Genomic DNA, 17,857 nt, shown 5'->3' on the forward strand with positions numbered 1-17,857 from the left:
GGCAGTTTTAATCCAATAGCTACTTTGTGATAGAAAGTTGGGTTGTTGCCGTTGTTATGTGCCATCAAGTCACCTGTGACTTAGAGACCCTATGTACAACAGCTCTGAAGCCTACCCTGTCCTGAGCCAGTCTAACTGTCTCCGATACATCTACCCTTTGCCCTATCAACTGCATCTATCCATTGCCCTAGTTATTGTATCAATCCATCTCATCAAGGTTCTTCCTCTCCTGCGCTGTCCTTCCACCCTTTGGAGCATGATGTCCTTCTCCAAGGATGATCCTTCCTGGACACATGCCCAAAGTGTGTGAGACAAACAAAATCCTTGCTTCCAAGGAGAAATTTAGTTTCACCCTCTCCAAGACAGATTTATTTATTTCTTGACAGTCCATGGTATGCTCAAGACTCTTCTCCAGCACCACAATTGAAAGGCATCAATTCTTCTTCTCTCATCCTTAATCATCATGAAGCTCTCTGATGCATAGCATGTAATTGTGAAGGCTTATCAGTACTCTGGAGAGGTCCTTGATAGCAGATTTACCTAAGGCAATTCATCTTTTGATTTCCTGATTGCTGGTGCCAAGAGTGTTGATTGTGGAACCCAGCAAGCTGTAACTGTTAACAACCTCAATCTCTTCTCCATCCATAGTGGTACTGCCAATTGGCCACGTGGTGAGAATCTTTGTTTTGGTAGCCCACTCCCATAAAGATTTAAGGTCACAGAAACCTGAGGGAGGATTGCTGTAAGTCAGGAGGTTTTTTTAAAATTTTTTTTTTTTAAAATGCAATACATACAATATGATTTTAATTATTACGATATTAAACTGTGCTTCCATGAGCTATTTCCCTGGAAGTCAAAATTCATGAAAAACTACAAGTAAAACCAAAAAAATTCTACCTTGATAAAGGAGCAAGTTCTTACCTGAAATGAATTCATAAAGCGAAGGGATGGAGGCAGCACAGCATTACTCTTCGACAGTATTAAGAGCAGCTCCAAACACGTTGTGGCAGGCAGGGTGAGGGCGTGGACGCTGAGGTCACTCTCCCATGAGCTGGCAAGCCTGAAACACATTGACATGTTAACTTTCACGACTACACCTTTACACGCTCACTGCCGTTGAGCTGCTTCTCACTCCTAACAACCTTCCATCAGGCTTCCGAGGCTGTACATTGTAACTGGAGGTGACTGTCCACTTTCTCCCTCAGAGCAGCAGATGGGTTTAAATGGTCAGAGATGATGCCCTTTGTTTAGCTGCACAATTACATCCTAATCATAATTATGTCAAGATCTACTACTGCACACAAAATCATTTAATGGCGGGAGGATAATGCAATGTACAAAACCAGGAAAACTGGCCAAGCAAAGAACAGAATGTCGAAGACATTTCTTTTTTCCTCAAAGAATCTGCTTTAATATTTTCTGGCAGATTCTGAAAGTCTATAAAACTGAGATCCCTCCTTTTTCAGTACATTCATTTCTACAGTCTGATTAAAAAACAAATGCAAATTAAAGGAAAAATTAGAAAATGCAGATAATAACAAATAAGAAAATTGCAAAGCACTTGCAAGCTCATGTTAACATTTTAATAGTAGTATTAAGTAATTTTTTCCCAGATCATCATTTTACAGTCAATATTTAAGAGTTGAGTGAAATGCAATTTTATGTATGTCGATGTGTATGTGTGAGCAGGTTGGAGGGAGGGGAAACAACAGCTAACAGACTGAATGCTCTCAAAGTGGTTGCAATGTTCTAAATGTACTATCATCTTCAACCCTCAGTGACCTACAAAAAGGACATATGCTATCCCTACTCTATGATGTGAAAATTGTTTCTGGGCTGGATACACTTTAGAGAACACAGTTCATAGATTATTTTTTCTAAATTTTTACAGGCATCAGAATCCTTTCATCAAACAAAATCTTAACAAAAGTACCAATTTGTAATACAAATAAAAGCCAAGTTTTGTTTGAAAGAGAAGGGTTGGCAGGAAGCCTCTCTTAATTTTCCAGAGCCAACGTTTCTGCTACATTCTGTTGATCATGTCTGTAAGCCCTTTTATTCAGAAGATCAGAAATTGTCTATCAGAAAAGCAAGGAGACTTGTCAAAAATGAGACAGATGTTTAGAAAATAATAAATTTGGTTCTAGAATCTGACATTTCTCAAATCAGGAAATAACTGTGGAAAAAATTTAAGAATAACATTTGTTTTATTCTTTCAACTATTCTACTTACTAAGGTATTTCCCTACCAAAATGTCTGTTAGCACTGTTCTAATTTCAGAAGACAAATGACCATTTTTCACTATTTCTGTATAATTTCTCCCTGTGACGCTCCCTTTTGAGTCTTAGAAGCACAGCCAGTATCAGAAGTGGAGCTCTGTGACTTCTTAGCTGTGCTGCAATCTCAAAGGTATAAAGTTTGAATCCACTAGCTATTCTGCAGCCGAAGGACGGGCAATCTCCTCCTATGAGGTAATGCCTTTGAAAATTTACCAGTGGGTCACCTATGATTTGGTTTTACTCAACTGCACACAATAACAATAGACAGGATCAACAGTTAAAAGCATAATGATTTTATAATATGGCCAAACTAAAATCAAACCAGTTTTAATCCAGTCACTCTTAATGCATGGTGACCCCTTGTCCTCAGGATTTTCAAGGCAGAAGCAGGCCACCAGGTCATTCTTCTGTGGTGCCTCTGGGTGTTCAAATCACCTACCTACAGTCAGTAGTCTAGTGCTGAATCATTTGTGCTACCCTGACAAACCATGACGAATGCTTTAGCCATATCATCCATCAGGTCACACCACACTGATATAATGCAGAGATGCACAGTGGAGTAATTAATGACTGAGGCATTTGTGCAGTAGGTGAACTAGAATAAGACACTGCCCATTTTCTTAAAATTGGTCCAAATTCAGCAAAGATACTATTGAGTTGTAATTCCTCTGTAAAGAAATAAAAACCTTATTGTCCATAGCTTTTCATCTCTTCCTTATGCCAATCACAAAGTACACAGTTCTACTCACTTTTTGAACTGCATTATAATCTCATTGTGCACATACAATTCTCTACATCTGCAAAGTCATATGGATTCATCTCAACATCAAGAGATGAAAATCTGCACCACTATGCCAATAGGCAACATCATGATAAATGGGGAAAAAGTTGAAATTATCAATGGCATTATGTTACTTGGATACACCATCAACATCCTTGGTACCAGCAGTTAAAACATCAAAAGGCATATTGCATTGAGAAAGTCTGCTGTCAGGACTTCTACAAAGTGCTGAGAAACCATGAAATCCGTTTGAGGACTAAATGTGCATCTGTTTCAGGCCATGGCCTTTTCAGTCACTTGTTATGTGTCTGAAAGCTGAACAATAAATAATGCAGAAGAAAAAGCAATGCCTTTGAGTTGTAGTGTTGGAGAAGAGATCTGAATATCCCATGGTCTGACAAAAGAACAAACAGATATGTCTTGGGAAATGTCAGTCAGAGTGTTCCTTGGAGGCAAAGATGGCAACGCTTCATCTCACATATTTTTGGCATGTTGCTTGAACGGAATATTCTTTGAAAAGGGACATCATGGTAGGGAAGGTGGAAGGTCAATCAATGAAAGGAAAAATCCTCAACAGGATGAGTAGACAAAGTGACTGCAGTAATGGGCTCGAGTATGTCAGAGATGATGAGGATGGTTCAAGATAGGACAGGGCTCAGATCTATTGTTTATAGGGTCGATATGGGTCATACTCATGATGGTACATGATAAAAATGAACGGTAGTGTAGGTAAAGAATATTGACTATATAACGGACTTTGAAAAGAACAAACAAATCTGTCTTAGAAGAAATGTAGCCAGGGTGCTCCTTAAAAGCAAGGATAGTAAGACCTTTTTTTTTTTTTGGCATATTTTGGGCATAAAATAAGGAAGGGGCATTTCGTGGAAAAGAAGAGGGTCAGTGAAAAAGAGGAAGGCTATTAATGAGATGGACTGACAAAGCCACTAAGACAGTAAATTGGGAGGATTTGGCAAGGTTTCAATATGTTGATACCTATGAATGGGTCTGAACTTTATGCCACCTAATAATAACAACTTTCAGCAGCTGAATTAGACCCATTGCTGTTCATTCGAGTCTAATCCACAGTGACCCTCCATTGAGTTTCCAAGGCAGTATATCTTTATGAGAGAATACTGTCCTTCCATCTGGGAATTCAGACATTGACCTGGTTTTGGTTAGCATCAAAGTATGTAACACAGCATGCTCTTAATTAGAAAAACAGTAAATTATTAAAAAAATAAAAATTACATGGGTTTATTTTTGTTATAACATATACTTCATAATGTTTAAATTTTCTTAATTTTTTATATCTTCTATCATTTATTCTGCACCTAACATGTCTTGGCTATAAGCCTACCAGCTAAAAGACATTTGTACATAAAGATGACAATAGGAAATAAAGAAAATACACTCCAGGTTACATATGTTATTTATACATATGTCTATGTAAATACCAAACTGTCTATGAGACTCCCACTTTGGTACTGTTTAATTAGAAGTGTTCACTACAGAAGGTCAAGGACTATAATCTTCACTATGGATTGAATCTCAACATCAAGAAGACAAAGATTTTTCACCACCAGGCCAATAAGCAGCATCACCATGATAGATGTTGAAGAGATTGAGGTCTTAACAATTTCAGCTTGCTCAAATCCACAATCAACACTCTTGGCCCTCTTGGTAGCCAAATAATCAAAAGAAGAATTGCTCTTGGCAAAGCTGCTGTCAGGGACCTCTCCAAAATGCTAAAGAGCAACAATGTCAGTCTGGAGACAAAGGTGCATCCAATTCAAGCCGTAGACTCGGCAATTACTTGCTATGTACCAAAGAGCTGGACAATGACAAGAGCTGACAGAAAAAGAACTGATGCCTTTGGGTTGTGGTGCTGGAGAAGAGTGTTGAACTTACTATGGACTGCCAAGAGAACAAACAGGTTTAACCTGGAGAGGGTGAAATGAAGCTGATCCTTGGAGGCAAGGATTTTGAAGCTCTGCTCCAATACTTTGGACATGTGGCCAGTAGGAATCAGTTCCTGGAGAGGGACATCCTGCTTGAAAGGGTGGAGGGACAGACAAGAGAGACAGACGCTAGGTGAGATGGATTGACACAGTAACTGGGGTAATGGAGGTGGTTTTGTCAGAATCAGTGAGATTGGCTCAGGATAAGGGAAGGTTCAGAGTTATTATACATAGGGTCTCAAGATCAGAGTAAGACTCATTCATAACCTGCATTATGCAGATGGCACAACCTTGCTTGCTGTCAATGAGAACTTGAAACACTTCAGAGGATCAAAGACTGCAGCCTTAAAGACTAATTACATCTCTACATCAAGAAAACAAAAGTACTCTCCACTGGACCAATAGGCAACATCATGAAAGACGGAGAATCAAGGATTGAAATTTAAAATTATTTAAACTTATTTGGATCCACAATCAACACCCTTGGTCCCAGCAGTCAGAAGGCGATCATAAGACATAGTACATTGGGCAAGATCACTGTTGGGAATCTCTGCAAACTACTGAGAACTAATGATGTTAGTTTGAAGACTAAGTCTTCTCAATCACTTGCTAGGACTCTGAGGGCTATACAATGACTAAGGACTACAGAAGAATTGATGCCTTTGAGCTGTAGTTGGAGAAGAATACTGAATGTCCCATGGACTACCAAAAAGACCTGTAGTATTAGCCTAAAAATTTACTTTTTTTAGCCATTGCAGTTAGCCCTTTCTGGTGTCTAACTACTTTAACTGCAGACACATGATCTTGCAAATCACCAACTGTAGGACTAGGATAAGAGAAAAGTGCTTCCTACACTGGGCAGCAAGACTTAAAGTAAGCAAGACTTGAGGGAGACTGAAGCAAGACCCTGGTAGTGGAGAGACTGTGGCGTTATGTGGAGAAATTGTGGCAAGGTGAAACCAGAGGAGTCTTGGGACAACGGCCACAGTTGTTGGATTTTGGTGTTCTTGCCTCTTGCCTTTGATGATGGAAGGAAAAGTTGCTTGATAAACTGAAACCAGAGCCTAGACTAATTGAGGAATTGTGCCTTGGAACTTAGGCTAAAACCTGAATTTGTTTTGGGTGATAATCTTTGCCTCTCCCATTCTCCAACTTCCTTCCCTAATAAACCTCATTGTTGGTACCGTAACTGTGAGTCTGTGAGTCAGCAATGAATACACAAACCTCTTGCTGCTGCTGTGGCTCTAGAGTCACCATGGGGATGGGCTATAGGTTCTTTATCTGCTTTCTGCTCTGGGGCAGTGAGGGGCCATGCTATTTTTACTCTCTCTGGCCCTTTGAGAGAGATGTTCATGGCCATGTGCCCCCATATCCCATTTTCTCCTCTTTGGACAAAATCAAACAGATACTTCTTGGGGAAAATGCAGCCAAAGTGTTCCTTGGAGGCAAAGATGGTGAAACTTCATCTCTCATATTTGGGCATTTTTCTAGGAGAGACTCTTCCTTGGAAAGGGATATCAAGCTTGGAAAGGTGGAAGGTCAGTAAAAGAAATATCCTCAATAAAATGGACTGACACAGCGACTGCAGCAATGGACTTACCTGTGCCAGAGATGATAAGGATGGCACAAGATAAGGTAGGGTTCGGATCTATTGTTTATAGGGTTGGTTATACTTGACTGGATGGCACCTGATAACAACAATAGCAACATGGTCCATTCCTAATATTCACCTGACTTTCCTATTACCACATTTTATTTTTCTTTAGTTCAAGAACATACTTTTTCAAGTGAAGAGTGATGTTATCTCTGTAAGTCTAATGATATAAAAATGGTATTAATTAAGTGAAGCATTCAGACATATTCACAGAGACTGAAAGTAAAACATGGGGAGGGGACAAAACAAAAAATGACCAAAACACAAAACCAAAAACCAACAGACATTATTTAGAAAACCTTCAGTTAATGCATCATTTATCACATCATTCTTTTCAATTTAAAAAGAAAGAGAGGAAAGTAGAAGGACAAGGGGAAAATGGGTGGGCACATGTAAATTTTAGTTTATCTTTAAACAATCACCAAACACATTATGTGAAAGTTAAGAGAATATATTAACTGCTGTTTTTGTTCTTATGCACTGTTGAGTCACTTGAGACTCATTGTGAGCCTATGCACAACAGCTCTGAAGTCTGCTCTATCTTCAGCCAATTTCATTGTCTCAGACACACCTACCCCCACTACCCTAGTCAGAAGAGTATAGGGACAGTACAAAAGAGAAAGACCCTGGGTGAGATCTATTAACTAAGATTAGAATTTTAAAGGTAAAATTTAAAGCTATCTGACTGTGGTTCAGTCAATATGAATTTATATTGACCATAATAAACATTGAAAAAAACTATAAAGAAGATTATGGATTACTTCTGGTGTTTTTTATAAAGATATCATAGAATATCATACCGAAATCAGTGCAATCTTCCATCATAAATCAACTCAAAAATACTTTCATAAAAACAAAGAACTAAACATAAATTGAAACCTATTTAAAAGATCTGGGATAAGAAAAGTTTTTTCTAGGAAACTGAACTGTCAGCCAGGTGACCTTAGTCTATGAGACCAAAATACAAACAGAGGAAACATCGGTCTTATTTCAAAACTTCTGCTTCAACAAATTCCCAAAAGAAGTAACTTTGAACTATCTATTTTTAAAGAGGCAATCAGAATGGGATAAACAAAAAAAGGTGAACATGAGAATGAATCAATCTCCTATGTGATTTAATGTCTCTAAAACAGCTGAGGGTTCCAACTCAAGGGCCCTTACAAAACCAAAAGACGTACAGAAAAACTGAGAAAGTATATTTACAGTACAAGATGGAAATATTTTCATTTAAATCTCATATCTCTCATATTTTAGTTGTTGATCTTAGCATTTAAGTCATAAGAAAATACAAGAAAGTGAAAGTTGTTGTTGTTGTTAAGTGCTGTCGAGTTGAGTATGACTCATAGTGACCCTATGAACAAAAGATCTGAACCCTGTTCTATAATATTATCATTTCTCTATGTTCATAGAATTTCCAGAGACATGTGATTTAGAAAGTGGATGCCACTCCTGTTTCCAAACCAGAATCAGTCTGGGAACTCCGCCAAACACTACCCACGATGGGTAACCATTATGGTTCTTAACATACCTATGGCACAGTTGCTCAGCATCACAGCAACTCCAAGTTACTTCAGTGAAGCAATAGACAGACCACTGCTGTACCACTTAAAAGAATGTTCATCTCAAAATTAACATTTAGTCTGAGGGCCAATTCACAGAAGCCTCTAAGCTGCAGACTTAGCCAAGTTCTACTACATTTTTTAAATACAGACACATCTAAATGCTGGTTGACTATAATCCAGAGACAGCCCCACCCCCCTCCCCAGTCAATCTGGCAAGTCCAATTAGCTGACCTCAACTTTTGGATGAAAGTGAATCTACTACTAATTAAACTAAAATACTCTGCTATTTCTACCTATGAAATTCAATTTCAAAACTTTAAGAGGCTTTCAAGGTATTCAAACAGGCAAATGACCAACAAACTGCAGTAGAATCATAAGCAAAAAATTCATTAGCATTGAGTTGATGCTGACCCACAATGAGTAACACTTCACTGAGTATCTGAGACTATCAATCGTAATGGGATGAGACTGTCCAACTTTCTCCTGTAGAGCTTCCTGTAGATTTGAAGAAACAGAGACTCTCAGTTTTTGGGTTAGCAATACAAGTCACTATGGGTTACACTACCAGAGCTCCCCATCATACAACTATCTAATGAACTGGATAAAGGAATCCTGATACAACTAAAGGCATTGATATAGATATTGTTTTAATAAGCCATATTAAAGCTTAAAATTTTATATTTGCTTTAAAAATCAATAATCAGGTAATACAAAAATTGCTGCTGCTGTTGTTGTTGTTGTTTTAGGTACCATCAAGTTGAGTATGACTCACAGTGACTCTATGAACAAAAGATCAGAACCCTGTTCTATCCTGTACCATCCTCACACTTCCTGGCACATAAGAACCCATTGCAGCAGTCACCTTGTCAATCCACCTGGTTGAGGGTCTTCCTCTCCTTCACTGACTCTCCACCCTTCCCAGCATCATGTCCTTCTCCAACGAACAGCCCATCCTAGCAACATGGACAAAGTATGTGAAGCAAAACTTCATCATTCTTGCTTCCAAAGAGCACTCTGGCTGTACCCTTTCCAAGACATATTTGTTTGTTCTCCCAGCCATCCATGATCAGTGCTCCTCTCCAACACCTCAAAAGCATCAATTCTTTTTCTGTCATCCTTACTCATTGTCCAGCTCTCAGACGCATAGAAAGTGATTGGAAAGATTATGGTCTGAAGCAGACAAACCTTAGTCTTCAAACTGACATCATTACTCCTCAATAATGTGGAGAGGTTCCTAATTGCAGATTTTCCCAATGCAATGTGTCTTTTTATTACTTAATTGTGGATCCAAGCAAGATGAAGCTGTTGATGGTTTCAGTCTCCTCTCCACCACCCATCATGATGTTTCCTATCAGTCCAGTGGTAAGAATCTTTGTTTGCATAACACTGAAATGCAATCCATACCAAATGCTGCATTCCTTGATATTCTGAAACAAGTGCTTCAAGTTCTCCTCATTTCCAACAAGCAAGGTTGTGTCATTGGCATAACAAAAGTTACTGATGAATCTCCCTCCAATCCTGATGCCATACTCCTCTTCATAGAGTCAGCTTCTTGAATAATTTGTTCAGAATACAGATTGAATAGATATGGAGAGAGATATATTAAATGACCCAAAATGTATCAAAAGAAGATGGAGGGAATACACAGAGCCACTGTATCAGAAAGAATTGATTGACACTGAAAAATGTCAGGAAGTACCATATGAACAGGAGCCAATGGTAATGAAGGTGGAAGTAGAAGCTGCACTGAAGGCATTGGCAAAAAATAAGGAATCGATGGATATCAATTGGCTTGCTTCAATTAACATATGGAGCCCCGGATGTGTTCACCAGTCTATACCAGGAAATTTGGAGGACAGATGTCTGGCCACCAGATTGGAAGAGGTCCATATCTGTTGCCATTCCAAAGAAAGGTGACCCAACTGAATGTGGAAACTACTGAGCAATATCATTAATATCTCATGAAAGCAAAATACTGCCAAAGATCATTCAAAAAAATGGCTAGAACAAAACATAGTTGAGGAACTGTCAGAAGTTCAAAAAGGATGTAGAAGAGACTATGGACCAAGCATATCATTGCTGATGTCAGATAGATAGATCCTGATTAAAAGTAAGGAACACCAGAAGAATGTCTATTTGTACTTTATTGACTATGCAAAGGCATTTGACTGTGTGGATCATAGCAACTTGTGGCTGACACTGAAAAGAATGGGAATCCCAGAGCACTTGATTGTACTCATGCTGAACCTATACCCAGACCAGGAGGCTGTTGTGTGAACAGAGAAGGTGAACACTGCATGGTTTAGAATTAGAGAGTGAGTGAGCGAGGTTTGTATTCTCCCTCCATATCAAAATAAAGTACATTAATTCATATAAAAATAAATAAGGTAATTTTTTAAAAAAATAAATGCCTGTCCTATTACTGCAAGATAACAGTTGCTAAAGATAGAGTAATTACACTGCAAACTCTTTCATTAAAGAAGTGATACTCCAACTTAGAAAAGAAGGGTAAGGTTAATTATATAGCTTTAAAAATGCAATCAATAGAAATTGCTGAAATGAAATTTTCTGGTGTGTATATTTTAAAAAACAATAAAAACAAACTCTAAATATATATATATATATATATATATCAAAAGAAGATATAATGATGAATATAATTGGATATCTACACAAAATAGTATTAGACATCAGATGGCCCTTTACTAAAAACAGAATACCAGAAAGGTCATTTATCATTGATCCTTCAGTAAAAGGGACATGCTTGTTTCCAGAGTGCAAGTTTGATAGGGACAGGCAAATCAGAAATTGGCTTTTTAAATGGAGCATATTAGGGCATGAGGCATAAAGTAGATGGCTTACAAAGTTTCTCAAATGTAGTTGGTGCTGTGATGATTGTAAAGGATGAAAAAAGCCCTATAATATAAATGAACAAAATATAATGTAAAAAAAAGATTATATGAACACAATAAATACAGTTATATAAAAAAACTTAAGCATAAGGGAAAGAAAGAAACAGACAACAAAAACCTTCTTAGAGAAATGGTCCATATAAAGAATAAACAGGTCAGTCAGTTTCTCAGTTTTAGGATTCCCCCCTTTTATATTTTGTTTTGGAAAATTTCAGGTTAATCCATTCTAATACTACTTTATGTAGATATCCAATTGTGTAGATCATAGTAAATTGTAGATAACATTGAGATGAGTGGGAATTCTAAAACAGTTAATTATACTCACTTGAAATCTATTGCAAAAGGAGCAGATACAAAATGGGGATGGCCAACCCTGACTTCTATCCACTTCATATAGGGGAGCTGTCCCCATAAATAACACATAATACCATACAAATAGCTACATGGTCAGATATATACCACTCCATATGCTCCTGCACCTATATCTACCAATCACTGGGTCCAGTGTTTATTGAACTTTACTCACAGTGTGGAGTTTATTAGGGAAACAAGTTGGGGAGTAGAAGGAGGCAAAGAATATCACACAATGCAAGTTCAGGTTCAGCCCAGCAGTCTTAAGTCCAATTAAAAAGGCATAATTCCTCAATTAATGAAAGTCTAGATTCACTTCAGCAGCACAAATCCAAGAAGCCTCTAGTTTCCTCAGTCATACAGCAAATTTCATCTCAGAGCAGTTACAAGTCAGCTTTTCTTTCAATCACCCAGAAAAAAAAACAAACCAAACACTTTAACTATGGCTCCACCTGAAGGGTACCTCTGGTTACACCTTACCACAGTCTCTTCATAGCAGTATCACAGTCTCTTCACAGTAGTGCCACAGTCTCTTCACCCTCTCTCTACCACCATCTTTCACAGTGTCTTCCCAGTCCTCCCACCACCATCTCTCACAGTGTGGAAAGCATTCTTATATTGGTCTCACAGATGCTGATTATATGCAAGATCATTGTCTACAGTTAAGGTACCTGGAAACCATGCCCCTTCCCACTAAGGACTAACTTAAAGGCTAGAAAAGTTGGTTTTCAAGGGTTCTGACACTCCACCTATATACAGAACTAAAGGTAGTCCTTTGACCAGGACAAGAAGATATTACATGGCTTAAAATCAAGAAGATATTACTTGGTTTAAAATCAAGAAAGGTATGCATCAGGGCTGTATCCTTTCTCCATACCGATTCAATCTTATTCTGGGTAAATAATTCAAGAATCTAGACTTAGAAAGAAGAATGTGGTATCAAGACTAAAAGACAGTTTATCAACAACCTATGTTACATATATGACATAACCTTGCACACTGAAAGTGAAGAGGATGTTATGCACTTATTAAAGATGATCAAAGACTACAGGCTTCAATAGGATTATGTCTCAACATTAAGATAACAAAAATCCTCACAATTGGACAAATATGTAATAGTATAACAAAGCAAAGGCCAAAGTTATCAAATATATTTTACTTGGATCCACAATCAATAAGTATGGTAGCAGCAGTCAAGATATCAAAAGATGTGTTGCATTGAACAAATCAGCTGTCAAAGACTTCTTCAGAGGGTTAAGGCTAAAGTGATCTATGCCATAGTATTTTCCTTTGCTTCATATGTATCTGAAATTTGGACAATGGATAAGGAAGACAGAAAATGAACTGATGCCTTTGTATTATGGTATTGGGGTGGGGAATAAACAGAGCATAAAACTAAAGAAATCCTTCACAAGCTCATTGCCAGTGAATGGGAATTGACCCATAGTTGATTCTCCAGTGGATTTTCTGAAGCTGTAAATTGCTCAGGAGAAGGTTGTCCATCTTTCTTACTTGGAGAAGCTGGCAAATTTTAATTCTCTGATTAAAACAAGCTTGGAAGCAGGAGTGGCATCCACTTCTAAAATGGCTTGCCTTTGGAAACTCTATGAACAGTGCTCAGATCTTTCATTCATAGAGTCACTATGAGTCATCTATGACTCGATGGTACCTAACAATAATAACAGCAACGACACAGAGAGAACTACATTGGCCTAGTGGACAGAAAGTTATGCTACCAAGCCCAAGGTGGGTGATTTTAATCTGTGGCTCTCAGGCCTGGTTTAAACTGTTTTTTGTCAAACATTCTTCTAAGTGGTATAGCACTGGTCTGTACATGGCTATACAGAGGTAACTCATGGTTGCTGTGAGGCTAAACACTGTGACACTGATCTGCCAAAAGTACTAACAGTTACCCATGGTGGACAGTGTTTGGTGGAGCCTCCTGATTAAAAGCTTGTAAGCAGGAGTGGCATCCACTTCTAAAATGGCTTGCCTCTGGAAGCTCTATGAACAGTGCTCAGATCTTTCATTCATAGGGTCGCTGTGAGTTGTCTACGACTCGATGGCACCTAACAACAACCACCACCTTTGGATTGGATGCACAACTTCATGCTCACTGGGCTACCAGAAGTACTGAATATCCCGGGACTGTCAAAAGAACAAACCAATTTGTCTTGAACACAGAGTAATCAGTGTTTTCCTTAGGGGCAAGAATGGTGACACTTCATCTCAGATACTTAGAATATGTTGTCAGGATGGGCCAATCCTTGGAAAAAGACATCATTCTGGGGAAAGTAAAGGGTCAGTGAAAGAGAGGAGGCTCTTCAATGAGATAGATTGAAACAATGGCTGTAACAATGGGCCTGAACATGGCAGAGATTGTGACAATGGCACACAGGACAGGACAAGGTTTCAACTTATGGTTCATGGAGTTGCAGTTAATTCAGCACAGAACAATAACAACATTATTCCAGATAATCCTTGGCATCCTAAGTCTCTTGTCGATGATGAGGTCATCTCAGTCAACACATTTATTAATCAATGCTAATCATGTAGTCCCACAGTTTAAATCCTTTGAAAACATATATGTAAAAGTGTTCATGGAATATAAAACACAATACAAGAGTCTATGATTTTTTTCCCTCCTTTATGATGTCCCAGACCTATTACAAGAAGTAGGCTTTCTCATGTTTCAATCCAAACTGATTGGTAATGACAGTGCTGAGATGTACTATGAAGCTCTGTCTGGTTTCAGCAGGGAAAGTTCTATTAGAACTATTTCAGCCCACAGCCTCAGAAGCACTTGCACCATCCAACCCTCCCCTCCCCACCATGTATAGAATACAATCATCCTCATTGGGTTGTCTTGACATCTCTTCCTTCATCTACCCTAAAATGACCTTTTCTTGGAAAACCTTATACTCTTCCATCACAAGAGAGTAGTCGGTATTGGTGTCACAAAGTCCAGATGAGCCAGTTCTGGCCAATCTGGGCCTCATATTTGAAATGAATAAGGCAACTCTACATCACAAATGGCTTCATCATTAGATGACAGAATCTCATTGAATAAGAATTACATTTTCAGTGATGAGAGACAAGAAACCAAATGCCAGAATCATTAACCTACTCAGGACTCAGGTGTGAGAGCTATAAATTTTAGAAAGTGTCCTCAGGTTTAAGACTTCAGACCTTTTGTGAAATCACTTGTAAACTCTAAAAGAATTAAGATGGTCCATAGAGTGCTGCACTGCTAATCAAAGGGCTGGGATAACAGTAGTTCAAATTATTAGCTGCTTTTCTGAAAAAAAAAAAAAAAAAAAAGTCAACCTCCTCCCATTATGATGTACAGCCTCAGAGACCCAGTGGAGAATTTTCATGTTAACCAACTCCACAGCAGTCAGCTTGAATCTGAGTTAAGACTAAGAACCACACCCATAATGAACTTTCATGGGTACCTCCTGATGGCTCATAATGAACGTATGGTGGAAATACCATAGATTTTCCAAGGTAGTAAATTTTCTATTTACACTCACAGACAGATTGTCACATCTTTCTTCCACAGAGCACCTGGCAGGTTCAAACAACTGACCTTTCAGCTAATAGCCAAGTACTTTAACCAGGATGCCACCAGCGTTCATTTAAAGTAAAGCAAGAGAATACATTTCTAGGTTTCCTCATGCAGAGAAAATTCCTTTCTCCCAGTTCTAATTCTCCTGTAAGAATTTTATTTGTATGTTGTTGTTATGTGCAGTCAAGTCACTTGCGACCCTATGTACAATAACCCTAAACCCTGCTCTACCCTGTGCATATACATTAATAAAATTAATATAAACAACAAGCTCTACCAACCCAGGCCTAACAGTCTCCTGAATTTCATATATACCATTCGCCCATTAAAAAATACCTAGGAGTAAGACTGAGAAAAACTGGATAAATTATGTATACTGGATTGAAACAGAAGAGGGAGATGATAGTTTAAAAGCGATATATGCTTGGGTACTATGGTTATCACAAGAGTCCAGAATTAAGATTGCATCGTGGAGTACACTCAGGGCTGAGGAGGTAGGAGGGGTGCGGGGGGATTGTATACCAATGAAGGAGTTTTTCTTTTGCTTTTCGAAGAGAGGAGTGAACTGGGGTAAGGGGGGACAGGGAGAAAAGTGAAACAATGAATGAATGGAAATCTAAAATCTCCATAAATTTTCATTAAAATTAATAAAATAAAATTTTTTAAAAAAATTCTTAGGAAAGCTGACTACAGAAATTGATCCAAGATGCCCCAAAGCTTTCTTCAACCCTTGAACAGGCCAAGAAACATCCCTTGGAAGAGAGTCATGAACCAAAGAGGGAAATATTCAACTAGACTCTCACAAAGTAAAACCCAATACTATTAAAGTGAAGCTATGAAAATCTAAGGGGATTCTTCCAAAAGCTACCTTTTTTTTTTTTATTAAAATTATAGTTAAACCCTTAAGAACTGGAATTTGACTGATCTGTTTTCCCAGGTATGCTACGTTTTCCAGCTTTGACAGGTTGCAGCCATTACTTCTCTACCACTTTCTATTTAGTGGAAAATTTGAGCTTTTCTTCTCCAACAGATTGTTGCTTTATATAAGTTCTGGTTTTTATAAGTTTTACTGTATTCACTTCTTAGCTTCTCTCTCCTTGCTATCACACCCAAAACTGAGATACTACAGATAGTGGGTTTCCACTATCCTATGATTAAGTGAATAATTTTGAAAACGTTATTCTCTGTATTTTTAAGGTACACACAGACTTAAAATGCAGTACTCATTAACTGTGCAGCATATGCATACATCACTGGAGAGTGGGGCTAACTAGGGGCCACTAGAACCCCAGTAGGCCTTGTCATCAGGAAGTCGCCCTGCTAATCCAAAGGCAATACTTCTAAGCTGTTTCAAATCTTCCAGTGGCTCCAAGGGAGAAACAGGCAATCTCTTCCCACACAATACACAATATCCTGAAAACCTTCTGGAGAGGCAGTTACAAGCTTTGTGACTTGACAGCAAGGAGCCATGAGGACCCTGGTGGCACAGTGTGTAAGGTCTTAGCAGTCCAGCTGCACCAGGCTGAGACAAAGATGGGCAATCTCTTCCCCAGCAAAGACGTACAACCTCAGAAGCCCAATGGAATGTCACTATGACTTGGAATTGACTGGAAAGCAATGAGTTTGGGGATTTTTTAATTTTTCTTTAAAGACAATAGTATTCTGAAAGAATTTTAAAATTATTGATGTAAACTTGTTGTTGTTGTTGTTCTGTACCGTGGAGTTAGAACCAACCCATAGCTGACCCTCCAGCACGTTTTCGGAGGCAGTTAATCTCAGAGCAGCTGGTGGCCTCGAAAGACATGCCTTTGGGATTGCAGTGCAGCTTCTTGTCACTCGGCAATCTGGTAGGTACCTTCAAATTGAGTATGACTAATAGAAATACAATAAACAAAAGATCTGAACTTTGTCCTATCCTGTGCTGTCCTCATCATTTCTGACATAGTCAAACCCACTGTTGTCTTCTCTGTGTTAATCCATTTCAATCAGGGTTTTTCTCTCTTTTGCTGATGCTTTGACTTTCTAAGCATCATGTCCCTTTCCAAGAAAACACCCTTCCTAACAGTATGCCCAAAGTACATGAGACAAAACTTCATTATGATTGCCTCCAATGAGCACTCTGGTTGTATTTTCTCCAAGACATAACTGTTTGTTCTTTGGCAGTCCAGGGTATAGTCAGTATTCTTCTTCAATACCACAACTCAAGGGCATCAATAATTTTCCCATCATCTTTATTCACTCTTCAATCCCCAAATGAATAGCAAGTGATTGAAACAATCATGGCCTGAATCAAGCACCCCGTAGTCCTTAAACTGGTATCATTCCTCTTTAGTGTTCGGGAAAAGTCTCTAACAGCAAATCTCCCCATTGAATTTTAAATTCTTAACTGCTAGTGCTAAAGGTGTTGACTGTGGAACCCAGTATGACAAAATAATGGAAAATGTCAATCTTTTCTCCACATACCATGAAATAAAAGAGAAAAATATTAATATAAACTGGAATTTATCAATGCTAAATGAAATACTAGGGATATTGTTGCCTATGTTAGATGGATCCTGGCTGAAAGCAAGGAATACCAGAAGAATGTCAATCTGTGTTTCATTGATTATGCAAAGGCATTTAACTGTGTGGATCAAAACAAACTGTGGCTGACTCTGAGAAGAATGGAAATCCCAGAACATTTAATTGTGCTAATGCGAAACCTATACTTGGACCAAAAGGCAGTAGTCAGAACAGAGCAGGGTAACACCGCATGGTTCAAAATTGGGAAGGGTGTACGCCAGGGATGCATC

At 38.4% G+C, this 17,857-nt stretch overlaps 1 protein-coding gene across 1 annotated transcript in view; it reads right to left on the reverse strand.

Annotated features, from left to right (window-relative positions):
• Positions 1 to 870: 870 nt before the first annotated feature.
• Positions 871 to 17,857, reverse strand: part of LOC102867460 (E3 ubiquitin-protein ligase E3D-like) — a 194,710-nt gene continuing 177,723 nt past the window's right edge. The window contains exon 10 of the mRNA XM_006892159.1: positions 871 to 1,060. Within this exon, the coding sequence (XP_006892221.1) occupies positions 871 to 1,060 (190 nt within the window). The remainder of the gene's footprint in view (positions 1,061 to 17,857) is intronic.

The sequence above is a fragment of the Elephantulus edwardii genome, unplaced genomic scaffold, assembly GCF_000299155.1.
Source record: "Elephantulus edwardii isolate Elephantulus edwardi_28Jun2011 unplaced genomic scaffold, EleEdw1.0 scaffold00111, whole genome shotgun sequence".
Taxonomy (NCBI): Eukaryota; Metazoa; Chordata; class Mammalia; order Macroscelidea; family Macroscelididae; genus Elephantulus; species Elephantulus edwardii.